Raw genomic sequence first — 14,557 nt, forward strand, 5'->3', positions numbered from 1 at the left:
GTTCTTCTATTGACATAAATCTTCATTTTTGTCTTAAGTATATTTCTAGCAATTAAAATTACTGTCATAGCCATGTGTGGTGCCTGGCTCAAGAAGACAAAAAAAAAAAAAAAAAAAAAAAAACAAATGCTATGTCATATAGTGACTGATGCTCTAGGAACTGCTACACTTTTATTTTCCTACCCAAGGTGTATGAAGGTTCCAGTTTCTCCACCTCCTTGTCAGCAGGTGTTAACTATCTTACTTTTCTAGTCAGCCATCCTAAGGGGGGATTGATATTGTTTTGCTTTTTCTTTCCTTTTAAAAAAATTTTATTTATGGTGCTGGGCGTGGTGACACACACCTTTAATCCCAGCACTCGGGAGGCAGATCTCTGTGAGTTCAAGGCCAGCCTGGTCTACATAGTGAGTTCCAGGCCAAGCTGGGGCTACAGGGAGACCCTGTCTCAAAAAGACCAAAAAACCCAAAAAAATTGTTATTTGTATTTTTTTTGCTTTTTTTAAATTTTTATTTATTATGTTTATTTTATGTGTATGCATGTATTGCCTACATGCAGGTAAGTGAACCCGTGTGGTGCAAGGTCCACGGAGGACAGAAGAGGTTGTCAGATCCCCTGGAACGGGAATTACGGACAGTTGTTAGCTGCCATGTGGGTCCTGGGATTCGAACACGGGTCTTCTGCAAGAACAGTCGGTGTTCTTAATCACTGAGCCATCTCTCCAGCCCATTTATTTGTATTTTTATGTGTATCAGTGTTTTGCTTGCTTGTATGTAATGAAGTGTACCACATGTGTGCAGTGTCCATGGATGCCAGAAGAGGGTGTCAGATCCGCAAGAACTAAAAAAGAATTTTTGTTTTTGGTCTTTTTGAGACAGGGTCTCCCTATAGGGCTAGCTGTCCTGGAACTCACTATGTAGCCCAGTCGGGCCTTGAACTCAGAGATCTGCCTGCCTCTGCCTCCCAAGTGCTGGGATTAAAGACACAGGCCACCATGCCCGGCATGATAAGAATTCTTTTTTTGAAACAGGGTCTCCTTGTAGCCACAGCTGGTCTGGAACTCATTATGAAGATTAAGCTGGCCTCAATTTCACAGAGATTGCTTTTTTTTTTTTTTTTTTTTGGTCTTTTTGAGACAGGGTCTCTCTGTAGCCCCAGCTGTCCTGGAACTCACTATGTAGACCAGGCTGGCCTTGAACTCACAGAGATCCGCCTGCCTCTGCCTCCCAAGTGCTGGGATTAAAGACTTGCGCTACCATGCCCAGCAAGATTGCAATTATTATTTTTGGCTCTTGAGGATTTATAGCGCTTTTATATCCATTATCTCAAAATCATGTCATGTGGAACAATTTTGTTTACTGAGAAAATCCTTATATCTTAATATGTGATGTTTATTTCAGACAAACCTCAGATTGATTATAAGTCTACTTACACTCGGGGAAGATCTTCCAGTGCATGTGACACATCACAGATGTCTGCAGAAAGGCAGCTCGAGCTAAGGCTCAGGGACTTTCTTTTGGATATTGAAGACAGAATCTATCAAGGAACATTAGGAGTGATCAAGGTTTGGACCTCTTTACTTTTAGTTTTAACTGATTTGTTTGCCCAGAATTTTGATCATACTAATTTTTGTGTGTGTGTGTCTTTTTGAGGCAGGGTCTCCCTGTAGCCCTAGCTGGCCTGGAACTCACTATGCAGACCAGGCTGGCCTTGAACTCACAGAGATCCGCCTGCCTCTGCCTCCCAAGTGCTGGGACTACAGGTGTGTGCCACCATGCCTGGCCAATCATACTAATTTTTAATAGTTTAAGCACTCCTACCTTCTCTTGGTTTTGTTCATTTGTTGGTTCCTCCCCCCTTTTTCTGCCCCCAGTACTGAACATTGAACCCAAGACCTCATATATTCTAGGCAAGTACTCTAACCCTGAGCTACATCCCTAGCTGCTGGTTTCTTTCTTTGAGACAGGCTTGAACTGTAGTCCTAACTGGCCAGGAACTCTAGATCTCAGTGCTGGGATTACAGGCTTATGCTGCTGTACCTGGATTTTACATGTGTTCAATTCATGCCTTTGTTTTTACACTTGTTATTTTTATTTTATGGATGAGTATATTATCTGCCTGTGTGTAAGTGCACCCTTGCCATATAGTGCCCATGGACTTCAGAAGAGGGCGTTAAATCCCCTGGAACTGGAGTTACAGAGTTACCCATTATTTGCCATTTTTAACACTATCAAGTGGTCAACTTAAAAATCATTTATAAAGTTGTACATGGTGGCTCACATCTATAATCCCAGCACTTTGGAGGATTACCAAGAGTCTGCCTGGGCTACAAAGTAAGACCCTGTCTCAGAAAAAAAAAAATTTTAGGGGCTGGGGCGATGGCTCAGCAGTTAAGAGCACTAACTGCAACTGACTTGGAACTCACTATGTTGACCAGGTCTCACAGAGATCCACCTGCCTCTGCCTCCCAAGTGATTATTTTTGGTGTTTTCTTTAAATAGATTTTTGGGCCGGGTGTGGTGGTTCATGCCTGTAGTCCCAGCACTTGGGAGGCAGAGGCAGATGGATCGCTCTGAGATCAAGGCCAGCCTGGTCTACATATTGAGTTCCAGGCCAGCTGGGGCTACAAGGAGACCGTGTTTCAAAAAGACCGGAAAGAAAAAACAAAACAAGACTATTGGGGCTGGAGAGATGGCTCAGAGGTTAAGAATACTGGCTGCTCTTGCAGAGGACCCAGGTTCAGTTCCCAGCACCTACATAGTGATTAACAACTCTCTAACTCCAGTTTGAAGGGATCTGACACCCTCTTCTGGCCTCTATGAACATTGCATGTATGTGGTACACCTACATACATGCAGTCATAACACTCATACACGTAAAATAGATTTTAAAAAATTAATAGACTGCGGTAGTAAAACCTTTATCTACAAATAATGTAAATTACATTTTCACCATTTAGAAACCTTAGAGACCTTACTTTTGCCAGACGTGATGGTGCAAGCCTTTAGTCCCAGCACTGGGAGACAGAGGCAGGCAGATCTTTGTGAGTTCAAAGCCAGCTGGGACTACAGGGAGATCCTGTCTCAGACCAAAAAGAAACATTATTTACTTGTTTATTTTTTGTTTTTGACACAATGTCTTGCTATGTAACCCTGACTGACCTGCCAATTTTCTTGCCTCAGCCCCCTGAATGCCGTAACCTTATTTTCTGTTTATTTTGTTTTGTTAAAACAGGGTCTCACTGTATCCCTGACTGACTTGGAACTCAATAGATCAGATTGGCCTTGAACTCACAGAGATCCACCTGCCTCTCTCCTGAGTGCTGGGATTGAAGGTGTGCCACCACACCCAGCTAGTAACCTTTTTAGATGCCTTTTTGATTCATCTGTTCTAGAATGTCCATGAATTAATAAGTACATACCTCTTAAAAGTAACATATTTCCATTTTTCAGGGTTAGTAAATTTGGCTTTTGTTACAGGTTCCAGATCGAAACTTGTGGAGATCAGCCTTGGAAAGTGGACGGTATGATCTGTTAAGTGAAGAAAGTAAGGAGAATGGAATAATTAAAGCTGTGAATGAAGAGGTAGAGGACATGGAAATCGATGAACAAGCAAGAGTCATAATAAAAGACAGGTACAAAAGGAGCTCTAATCACCAACTGCTGTTTGCCACTGTCATTGTAAGGTTTGAGGGTTGTTTGGACTTTTTTAGTAAGTGTCATTTCATTCTTTCATTATTATTGGGGGGGGCAGTGCATATACATGTTCTTATGAGTGTGAGCACATGTGTAGAGGCCAGAAGTCAATGTCAGGTGTTGTATTAGTTCCTTTTCTGTTGCTATGATAAAACACCATGATCAAGGAAGAGTGTATCCATCATGGCACAGACACATGGCAGCAGAGGTGGCTGGAACAAGAATCTGAGCACTCAGATGAGATTGAGGGAACTTTCTTACACTTTTATAAACAAACCTTTGAGGACTGGGGAGATTCCTTAGTGGATAAAGAGCTTACCATGCAAGTGAGGACCTTAGTTAGGATCCAAGAGCCCACAAAAAGCTGGGTTCATAATCCCACTGCTCTCACGGACAAGATGAGCAGAGACAGGAGAATCCTCAGAAGTTCAAAAGCCAACTAGCTTGGTGTCTGAGTAGCAAACAACAAAAATGACCCTGTTCCAAGCAAGGTGGGACAGGTGAAGTAGGACACCTGAGGTTGTCCTCTGACCTTCACCTAAGAGCCATGACATGAACACACCCAAGTGCATACACACAGATACATGCACACACTATACACATATATGCACAAAATAATTAATAAAAGAAAACTTTGAAGGAATGAGTAGGCTCAAGTTTCACCTGATAAGTGTTTTTTAGTGCCATAACTTTTGGTTTTAATTATAGACTTTTGGGGGTCAAAACAGAAACTCCAAGTACTGTCTCAACTAACGCAAGCACACCACAGTCAGTGAGCAGCGTGGTTCATCACCTGGCAGTGGCCCTCTTCCAGATAGAACAGGGCATTGAGCGGCGTTTCCTCAAAGCTCCACTTGGTGAGTGCCTATTTTTATTTCAAAATACTACTTATGTTTTAAATAATTTTGAAATTATCCCTTATTAGAACTTTATTGGCCAACATAATGAAAGTGATAGATTAATAGAAAAAGCTTGAAATTGTTTTCATTTTTTTTTTAAAGATGAGATTTTTCGGGTAAGAATTTTAAAAAATAATGTATAAATACTGTTTTTATAATTCTAGATATTTTTTATAAATATTTTTAAACTATTTCTTTAAATCTCATTTTTTGTGACATTTCATTTACAAAAAAATAATGACCAAAACTTATGACTATCCAGATGTCAAATAATGTAAATTATGCATAAAGTTTTTTCTTAGTGACTTCTATCTCCACCATTTGCAGTATGGTTTAAAAGTACGTATGGATTACCCCAATTTCTGTACACGAAGTGCTAAGTCACAAATACAGACTGAGGGGCTGGAGAGATGGCTCAGCAGTTAAGAACACTGGTTGTTCTTGCAGAAGACCTGGGTTTGAATCCCAGCACCCACATGGCAGCTAACAACTGTCTGTAGTGTCTTGCCCGCATGTAGGTAAGTGCACCCATGTTGTGCAACGCCTGCGGAGGTCAGAAGAATGTATCAGATCCTCTGGAACTGGACTTACAGATGGTTGTTAGTTGCCATATGGGTGCTGGGAATTGAACCCAGGTCCACAGCCAGTGTTCTTAACTGCTGAGCCATCTCTCCAGTCCCCAATTTCATCATATTAAGATAGTTTATATTTTTCGGGCTGGAGAGATGGCTCAGCAGTTAAAAGCACTGGCTGCTCTTGAAGAGGACCGAGGTTCAGTTCCTAGCAATCATATAGCAGCTAACAGGCACCCATAACTTCAGTTCCAGGGGATCTGATGCCCTCCTCTGACCTCTGTGGGCACTGCAGGCAGAAGCAGGTGGCTATTAGAATCGCAAACTCTAAAAATCAGCATACTATGGCCCTCAACAATCTACTCAATACAAATTGCAACAACTCCCAATGTTGACTTTTTAAAAAATTTTATGTCCAAGAGCCAAATCACTTTCAAGAAAAAGAGGTAGTCCCCTCATTACTGAACTGTTCACTGCTGATAGATTCAAGAAGAGGGAAAATCACTGCTTTCAGTTGTGTACCCTCTAGGCTTCAATAGATAGTTCTAGTCCAACAGTAACACAATGACCCTCTTTAAAGTAAGAATCACGCTGGGTGTGGTGGTGCACACCTTTAGTCCCAGCACTAAAGGCAGAGGTGGGCAGATTTCTGTGAGTTCAAGGCCAGCCTGGTCTACATAGTGAGTTCCAGGCCAGCTGGCACTACAGGGAGACCCTGTCTCAAAAAGACAAAAAATAAATAAATGAAGAAAAAATAAATTAAGAGTCACACATACCTTTAATCCTAGGACTTGGGAGACAGAGGTAGGTGAATCACTATAAGCTGGAGGCTGGCCAACTTAGTGAGCTCCAGGCTAGCCAGAGCTACATACTGAGAACCTGTCTCAGAAAATTTTTTGAAGAAAGTAATTAGCTGTGTCACAAAACAAAACTAAAAGGTCATGAACCTGAGAAAGGAAGTGGTATGGATGAGAAGCAGGGGTTTGACAGGAATAGGATGGAATTAAGGGTCGAGGAGTAATCACAATATAGTATATACATGTATGAAATTGTCAGATAACAAAATTAATAAAAAATGAAGGAAATAAAAGGAGGTGGTAAAAAGGAAAGGAAAGGGGCCCTGGGGACATAGCTCCGTGGTAAAGTAATTGCTTAGCCATGTGCTTAGAGCTAATGGGCCATTCTGGTGGGAGCTTTGAAGATATTAAGCTGAGAGAAATGCAAAAAGTAGCAGCCTAGCTTGTGAGAAGCAAAAGTTCAGAGAAGCAAAGACTATCAATTTTTGGAAATAGGGCTTATTTATTATATTTTGGATTAAGAATCTGTGTGTACTGATCAGCTGGGACTGAAGAATCAACTGTGATTATTGAGATGTTTTCCTGGGGGCTGGAGAGATGGCTCCGTCGTTAAGAGCACTGACTGCTCTTGCAGGGGACCCAGGTTCCATTACCCACATGGCTATGAAACGTCCTCAACTCCAGTTCCAGGGGAATCCGACACCCTCTTCTGACCTCCGAAGCATTTCACAACACTAGTGCACTCACATACATGCAGGCAATACACTCATACACATAAAATAAAAATAATATATATATTTTTAAAGATGTTTTCCTTTGAGGTGAGAATGTCTGTGCTTTACTAGGACATTAGGAAGGTATTTCCTCAGGGTCATCACAGAGAAACTGGCCCACAAGGGCCAAGGCTACATCACAGGCTGGTAGCCAAACTTGGTAACGCAGAAGAGTCTCCCACATGGTACTGGTTTTGAAGGCATAAAAGATGCAAGATAAAGGGAGTCATGGAGAGAGGCTGAGGCCTGATACCACATGGCAGGGTCAGTAGTCCCTGTGGAGAGGCCATTAGTGAAGATGCAGCTTCAGATGCAGTGAAAACCCAAGGAGATGCCAGGACTATGGGATGTCCAAGTACAGCAGCAGGTGTGGAGTTCATTCTGTAGAGTGGGAGGTGAAGGGTTATGGCAGCTCCCTGCCCTGCCCAGCGATTTCTCACCTGTAGTTTCATGAGTTATAGTGCCCTTGTGTCCAGTAAAAGGCCTTCATGAAACTCACCATACTCTCATCTCCAAGACGAAGATTTAAGAGAGGCCTCAAGTGTTCTTGAGACTACCCTTGAAACCCCATTTCTTTACACATAGAGAAGAAAAGGCCTGCTCGGCGTGGTGGTGCACAGCTTTAATCCCAGCACTGGGGAGGCAGAGGCAGGCAGATCTCTGTGAGTTCAAGGCCAGCCTGGTCTACATAGTGAGTTCCAGGACAGCTGGGGCTATAGGGAGACTGCCTCAAAAAGACCAAAAAAAAAAAAAAGACAACAACCAAAAAAGCCTATAAGTTCAAAGGAAAAAAAAATCCAATCTTGTTGTGTAGTATGTCTATATTTTCATCTGTACATCTTAGTAAATATGGGGGGGTGGGGTTAACATTGAACACTGGGGCGTGGTGGTTAGCGCCTTTAATTCCAGCCATCAGGAAGCAGAGTCAGGCAGATCTCTGTGGGATTGAGGCCAGCCTGGTCTACATAGTGACTTCTAGGAGGGCTGGGACTAGGGAGACCCTCAGAAAAAAAAAAATGGGGCTGGAGAGATGACTCAGCAGTTAAGAGCACTGACTGCTCTTGCAGATAACCCAGGTTCATTTCCCAGCACCCATATGACTGCTATCAGCTGTCCAATTCCAGGGGCTCCAACATCCTCTTCTTACCTCAGCTGGCATTGCACAGCACAGGTACACATACACTCATACAGGCAATATACTCATACACATAAAAATAGTAAAATTTTTTTTAAAGTCAACATTGGGAGTTGTTGCAATTTGTATCGAGTAGATTGTTGAGGGCCATAGTATGCTGATTTATACAGTTTGCAATTCTAATATTTCAGCATAGCAAATTAGTCAGAATAGAAATTTTCCCAGTTTAGCTTCAGAGATTACCCAGTTTCTTGAGAAAGCAACAGGCTCACCAGGCATGGTGGCACACATCTCTGAGGATGGTCCAAGAAGATCACAAGTTCAAGGCCAGTCTGAGGTCTCAAAATAAAAAATTTTTAAGTGGATGTATGTACTGGCCTTGAACTCACAGCAATCCGTCTGCCTTAGCATTACAAAGTACTGAGATTACAGGCATGTACTGCCATCCCTGCCACTCAAAATTTAAAATAGGGGCCAGAGAGAGAGAGTACAGTAAGTAAAGGCATTTGCTAAGCCCAATGACCCGAGTTTGATCTTCATAACCCACAGCAGTGGAAAGAGAGAACTGACTGCACAGAGTTGTTCTCTGACCTCACAAGTCCATGCACATACACACACACACACACACACACACACATACACACACACACACGTACCATAATATGTACATAAAATGATAATAAATAATCAGAATTTTTAAAAAGCTACATTTAGGGCTTGTTAGGACCAGGCATCTGGCACATGCTTATAATCCCAGCACTTGAGAGGCAGAGGAGGCAGATCTCTATAAGTTCAAGACCAGCCTGGTCTACATAGCAAAATTTAGGGCTACCTAGTGAGACCCTGTGTCAATAATAATAATAATAATAAGATGATGATGATGATGATGTTGATGGTAGTAACATGAGCTAGGGTTGTAGCTCAGTGACTGAGTGCTTACCTCATATATGTGAGACTCTGGGTCAGAAGGGAGAAAGGTTGATTCTCCTTATGTTCTGCCTTCCCTAATGTGTCCGTTTTATTGTGATTAATTGCACTGATAAAAATAGGCATTTTTTTTTAACTTGGAGAAGAGAATTGTGTTTTAGATAAGATGATGTGAGAATTGTGTAGGTTGGTAATTTCATCATTTATAAAGTCATGCTTATGGTTAAACCTTTAAGCTGTAATACAGATCATCAACTAACTTTGTCAATTTGAAATTAGGTAACACAGAAATTAATAAAGATCAAAAGGGAGATAGGAAAAAAAAAAAGAACAAGAAAAAGAGAGGCCAGTCAATCTAGTGTGAGAGATGGTAAATTTTTAACTTCTTAAAGAAACGTGTTTTGTCTTTTAAGAATTATTTTGTGTTTTGTAGTACTGAGTACTAATACGCACACAGAGCTTTGAAGGGAACCCTGACTTAGTGTTTGGAAGGGAATGGATTTGGAGACAAGCTTACAAAACAACTGTTATCTTCCTAACGGCTCCCTTCTTATATTTCACACTTCTGCTAATCAAAACTTTTTATTTCATTTTTTATTACATTTACTTATTGTATATGAGTGTGAATGTTTATGCACACATGCATGCCATGGTACACATGTGGAGATAAGAAGACAATTTGCAGGAATTGGTTCCCTCCTACCATGTGGGTCCCCAGGGCTCAAACTTAGGTCATCAAGCTTGGTGGCAAGTACCTGTACCAGCTGAGCCATCTTATCAGCCCCTCATAACTCTTTTAAATTGACATGTGCAAAGTAAATCTTAGTAAATGTAGCTGTGAGTCAAAAGAATAAACAATTGGTATTTCTATTCACTTGTTTCACATAAAATATGTATTCACAGCATGTCTTACTATCATGGAACTCTAGGAAATCGTGTATTTTTTTTTTTTTTTTTTTTTTTTTGTCTTTTTTGAGACAGGGTCTCCCTGTAGCCCCAGCAGGCCTGGAACTCTATGTAGGCCAGGCTGGCCTTGAACTGTGTCTCCCAAGTTCTGGGATTAAAGGCATGCTCCACCACGCCCAGCTCCATGTAATATTTTATATTAAAATCATTTTAGTTAGTAATTTATTTTTGTATTTTGTTTGGAGGTTTTGTTTTAAATTTTTTATTTTTTTATTTTTATTTATTTATTTATTTTTGGTCTTTTTGAGACAGGGTCTCCCTGTAGCCCCAGCTATCCTGGAACTCACTATGTAGACCAGGCTGGCCTTGAACTCACAGAGCTCCACCTGCCTCTGCCTCCCAAGTGCTGGGATTAAAGGCATGTACCACCACGCCCGGATCTATTATTTTTATTTTATGTGTATGCGTGTATTGCCTGCATGTAGGTAGGTGCACCTATGTCATACAATGCCCGTGGAGGACAGAAGAGGTTATCAGATCCCCCGGAACTGGAGTTACAAACAGTTGTTAGCTGCCATAGGGTGCTGGGATTCGAACCTGGGTCTTCTGCAAGAAAAACCAGTGTTCTTAACCGCTGGCCTAGAACTCTCTGTATAGACCAAGCTGACTTCACAGAGACAGGCCTCCCAGTACTGGAGTTAAAGACGTGAACCACCACACCCAGCAGTTTCTTGAGCAGTTAACCTGGACTTGCATAAAGGAAAATGACAGAAGCAAGAGATATGCTCCCCTTGTCATTCCTGTAACCTAGAGAATAAGCAAGGTTTAAGATGACAAACCACGCCTGAGTGTACTAATACACACCTGTAATACAGCATTTAGGAGGTGGAGATCATCCTAGGCTACACAGGCTATATGAGGCTAGCCTGAGCTACAGGAGACCCTATCTCCACAAAAGGAAGGGAAAGGGGGTCTCTAGGGAGATGCTTCAGTTGATAAAGTGCTGGCCATGCAAGCATGAGAACATGAGTTTGGGTCCCCAGCATCCACGTGAAATGCCTAGCATAGTGGCATGGACCTGTAATCCCAGTGCTGAGGGAGCAGAGACAGGCATATTCCTTTGTCTTGGTGGCCAGCCAGTCTAGCCAATAGATGGACTCCAGGTTCAGAGAGATTCTATCCAAAAAATATGATGGAGAAATGATTCAGGAAGACACTCAACTTCAACTTCTGGCCTCCACATGGTGTGCACACACATATACATAGAATAGATAGAATAGACCCTCTGTCAGTCCCCCTCCCTAAAAGCAAGATGCAGAACAAAAAAAATGGTCTTTTTTATAAGTATTAGAAGAAACATAAAATCTGACCTGTTTCACCTGCCAAGAAAATAATTCTAGGAGATGTTAGGTCCGCCCAGGAACTATAATCACTCACTTTCCCCTCTCATTTAAGATGGCAGTGACAGTGGACGTTCCTTTAAAACAGTCCTGGACCGTTGGAGAGAGTCTCTCCTTTCTTCTGCTAGTCTATCCCAGGTCTTTCTTCACTTATCGACCTTGGACCGTAGTGTGATATGGTCCAAATCTATACTGAATGCACGCTGCAAGATATGCCGAAAGAAGGGGGATGCTGAAAACATGGTGCTCTGTGATGGCTGTGACCGAGGTCATCACACCTACTGCGTCCGACCAAAGCTCAAGGTATTTTTATCTTATTTTACTTCTTAACTGGAATTGAAGTTATGACCAATAGCTAAGTGATCATTTATGTGATTTGTTCAGACTGTTCCTGATGGAGATTGGTTTTGTCCAGAATGTCGACCAAAGCAACGTTCTAGAAGACTCTCCTCTAGACAGAGGCCATCCTTGGAAAGTGATGAAGAACTGGAAGAGGGTGTGGAAGGTGAGGAGGATGAAGTTGATGAAGATGAAGAGGGTCAAAGTGAGGAGGAAGAGTACAAGGTAGAGCAAGATGAGGAAGACTCTGATGAAGAGGAAGAGCTCAGGTAAGTCCTAATTTGCAGTTAATAAATGTCTTCCAGTCTGACTTCAGATCTACACAGAATAGTTGGGATTCATAACTGTTTAAAAACTAACATATAATGGTAGTCTGAAATTCCCTTTGCTTTTTATATAAGTATTTCAGAATACCTCCAAGATTTTTGTATTGTTTGTTTTTTGAGACAAGATCTCACTGTCCAACCTTGTTTGGCCTGGAACTCACTATGTAGACCAGGCTGTCCTTGAACTCACAGAGATCAACCTGTCTCTGCTTTCTCAGTACTGGGATTAATGGGGGGTAGGGGCGATTTCTGACCTGAGTAGTACTCTTTCCAAAATACTACCCAGAATTAACTTCTGTGCCTTCTATGCTGCCATGTAATGACTATTTTAAGACTTACCAAGCTGTGTCACCCAGGCCTTGTGAATAGCTTTGAAGCCTAGACATTTCCTGCTGTGGCAGCACTGTGGTAGTTTCCCTTTATTTTACCTCTTTTTCCCCCTTGAGATAAGAGTCTCACTATATAGCTCAGGCTATCCTCAAACTCAAAATAATCCTCCTAAGTACTGGGATTTCAGGTATGAGCCACCATACCCAGTTTGACCCTTTCTTTCAGGGCTAAAATGATGGGGCACTCATATCTACTAAGCAGATATATCTAATAGGTAGGTAGAAAAAGCTAAGTAGGCATCTCTTTTTTTGAGGGGGGCGTCTTTTTGAGTCATGGTCTCCCTGTAGCCCCAGTTGGCCTGGAGATTCCTATGTAGACCAGACTAGCCTCCAACTCACAAAGATCCACCTGCCTCTGCCTCCCCAGTGCTGGAATTAAAGGCACGCATCACCACGCTCTGCTAAAGCTAGACATTTCTATCCACTACAGGTTTTCTGTCTGTAGGGTTAGCGATAGCCACAAAGGAAACTCATATTGCATTCTTTACCATCAGCACACCCTCCACTTTAAACATATGTACTCATTCTCATGAAATCACAAAACCAAATATGAAGCAAGAACAACCAAGAACTGTCAAGTACAAAAGGACCACCGACAGAGGGGAATAAATTAAAGATAGAATCACCCCTTCTTTTTTAAACAAGTGTGTTTTTTAAGAATACCAGCTAGCAGAGGCCATCCACCAGATAGCTTTTGAAGGCACTATCGTATTAACATAAAAAGGATTTGAGGGCCTAGGGAGATGGCTTAGTTGGTGAACTGCTTGCTATGCAAATATGAGTACCTGAGTTCAGAGCTCCAAGCCTCCAAAAAAGCCATGTGTGGCAGTATTTAACCCCAGCACGGAGGGTAGGAGAGACAGACAGATCCCAGGGGTCACTGGCCAGCCAGTCTAGCCTAGTCATCCAACTCCAGGTTCAATGAGAGTCTCAACAAACAAGGTGGAGAGTGACAGCAGAAGACACTGAATGTCAGCCTCTGGTCTCCACATGCACCTGCACACATACATTGCATGCAAAACACAGAGAGAGCAAAGAGGGAGAGAGAAAGAGAAGTGGCTCAGCAGTTAAGAACACTGACTCCTCTTGCAGAGGACCTGGGTTTGACTCCTAGCACCCATCTATAATTCCAGTTCCAGGAGATCCGGCTTCTTCTGGCCTCCGTTGGCATTGCATGCATATGGTGCACTTCCATACATGCAGGCACTCATTCACAGTCGATCAATCGATAAATAAATAATAGGCAAAATTCTTGTGAATATTCTAGGGTAACTTGAATTCAATGTATGTAGAGAGATGGGTAAAAGGAGACTTACTGAAAGATTTAATCTAGTTTTATGTGTTCAATTAGAATCAGAAGGTGGCAAAGAGGTTCTTGGCTTGGTCTTCATGAACCAAGGTTAAACATTATTGACTAGGTCTATTTATTGGTTCGCCTGAAGATTTTATTTATTATAGTTTAGGACTTGATTTTCATGATGATTTCCTAATCATCTAGAAAAATACTAAATGTCTTCCTTTCATTTCAGAGAAATACATGAGAGCAGAATTTAGATTTCCACAAGAATATGTTAGCTCTAAATTTAAGGAACTGATTATAGAATAAGGTTCAGTTGTATACAAAAGTAATTTATGCCAGTCATGGTGGCACATGCCTTTAATCCCAGTACTCGGGAGGCAGAGGCAGGAGGATCTGTGTGAGTTCAAGGCCAGCCTAGTCTACATAGTGAGTTCTAGGACAGCTGGGGCCACAGGGAGAGACCCTATCTCAAAAAGACAAAAAAAAAATAATAATAATAATTTATATACAACTCACCAGCCAAGAAGAAACCACATGTTCATCGCTGTTCTGTATAATAACTGTATTTTCTAACTATTTTATAGCCCACCAAAACGAGGAAGACCACAAGTCAGATTGCCAATTAAAGCAAGACGACAGGATCCTGGAAGATACCCTTCAAGGAGTCAGCAGAACACACCCAAAACTACTGCTTCTTCTTCTAAAAGTGCTAGCAGAAGCCTAAGAAAGATCAAATCTGCTCCTCCTACAGAAATTAAATCTTTAAGAATTGCTAGTCGTTCCACTCGGCACAGTCAGGGCACACTGCAAGCAGATGTATTTGTGGAACTGCTTAGTCCTCGTAGAAAACGCAGAGTAAGGAAGAGTGCTAATAATACGCCAGAAAGCAGTCCCAGCTACTCTAACTTTAGGGTTATCGCCTCAAGGTCAAGTGGACAGGCAACACCTTTAAATATTGCCTCAAGACTTTCTCTCCAAGATAGTGACTCTAAGAAAAGAGGCAGGAAAAGACAGTCTACAGGTATGCAGTCTAATTTATACTCCCTTACCTAAAAAAATTGAATAACGCTGGAGATACTTGGGATGTTTTGTTTTGTTTTG

General features: G+C 41.8%; 1 protein-coding gene and 1 long non-coding RNA gene across 4 annotated transcripts in view; one reads left to right on the forward strand and one right to left on the reverse strand.

Annotated features, from left to right (window-relative positions):
* The window catches only part of Baz1a (bromodomain adjacent to zinc finger domain 1A), a 94,223-nt gene that overhangs the window by 71,980 nt on the left and 7,686 nt on the right, over positions 1 to 14,557 (forward strand). For both annotated transcript variants that reach the window (XM_008829786.3, XM_029561879.1), the window contains 6 exons: positions 1,399 to 1,562; positions 3,478 to 3,632; positions 4,402 to 4,550; positions 11,158 to 11,405; positions 11,487 to 11,710; positions 14,041 to 14,477. In XM_008829786.3, coding sequence (XP_008828008.1) covers positions 1,399 to 1,562; positions 3,478 to 3,632; positions 4,402 to 4,550; positions 11,158 to 11,405; positions 11,487 to 11,710; positions 14,041 to 14,477 — 1,377 coding nt within the window. The remainder of the gene's footprint in view (positions 1 to 1,398; positions 1,563 to 3,477; positions 3,633 to 4,401; positions 4,551 to 11,157; positions 11,406 to 11,486; positions 11,711 to 14,040; positions 14,478 to 14,557) is intronic.
* Positions 1 to 14,557, reverse strand: part of LOC108490653 — an 86,496-nt gene that overhangs the window by 32,003 nt on the left and 39,936 nt on the right. For both annotated transcript variants that reach the window (XR_003848951.1, XR_003848950.1), the window contains exons 3-4: positions 3,420 to 3,528; positions 1,431 to 1,534 (exon numbers count right to left, since the gene is read on the reverse strand). This is a non-coding gene — a long non-coding RNA (uncharacterized LOC108490653). The remainder of the gene's footprint in view (positions 1 to 1,430; positions 1,535 to 3,419; positions 3,529 to 14,557) is intronic.

The sequence above is a fragment of the Nannospalax galili genome, unplaced genomic scaffold (assembly GCF_000622305.1).
Source record: "Nannospalax galili isolate Female #2095 unplaced genomic scaffold, S.galili_v1.0 scaffold1171, whole genome shotgun sequence".
Lineage (NCBI taxonomy): Eukaryota > Metazoa > Chordata > Mammalia > Rodentia > Spalacidae > Nannospalax > Nannospalax galili.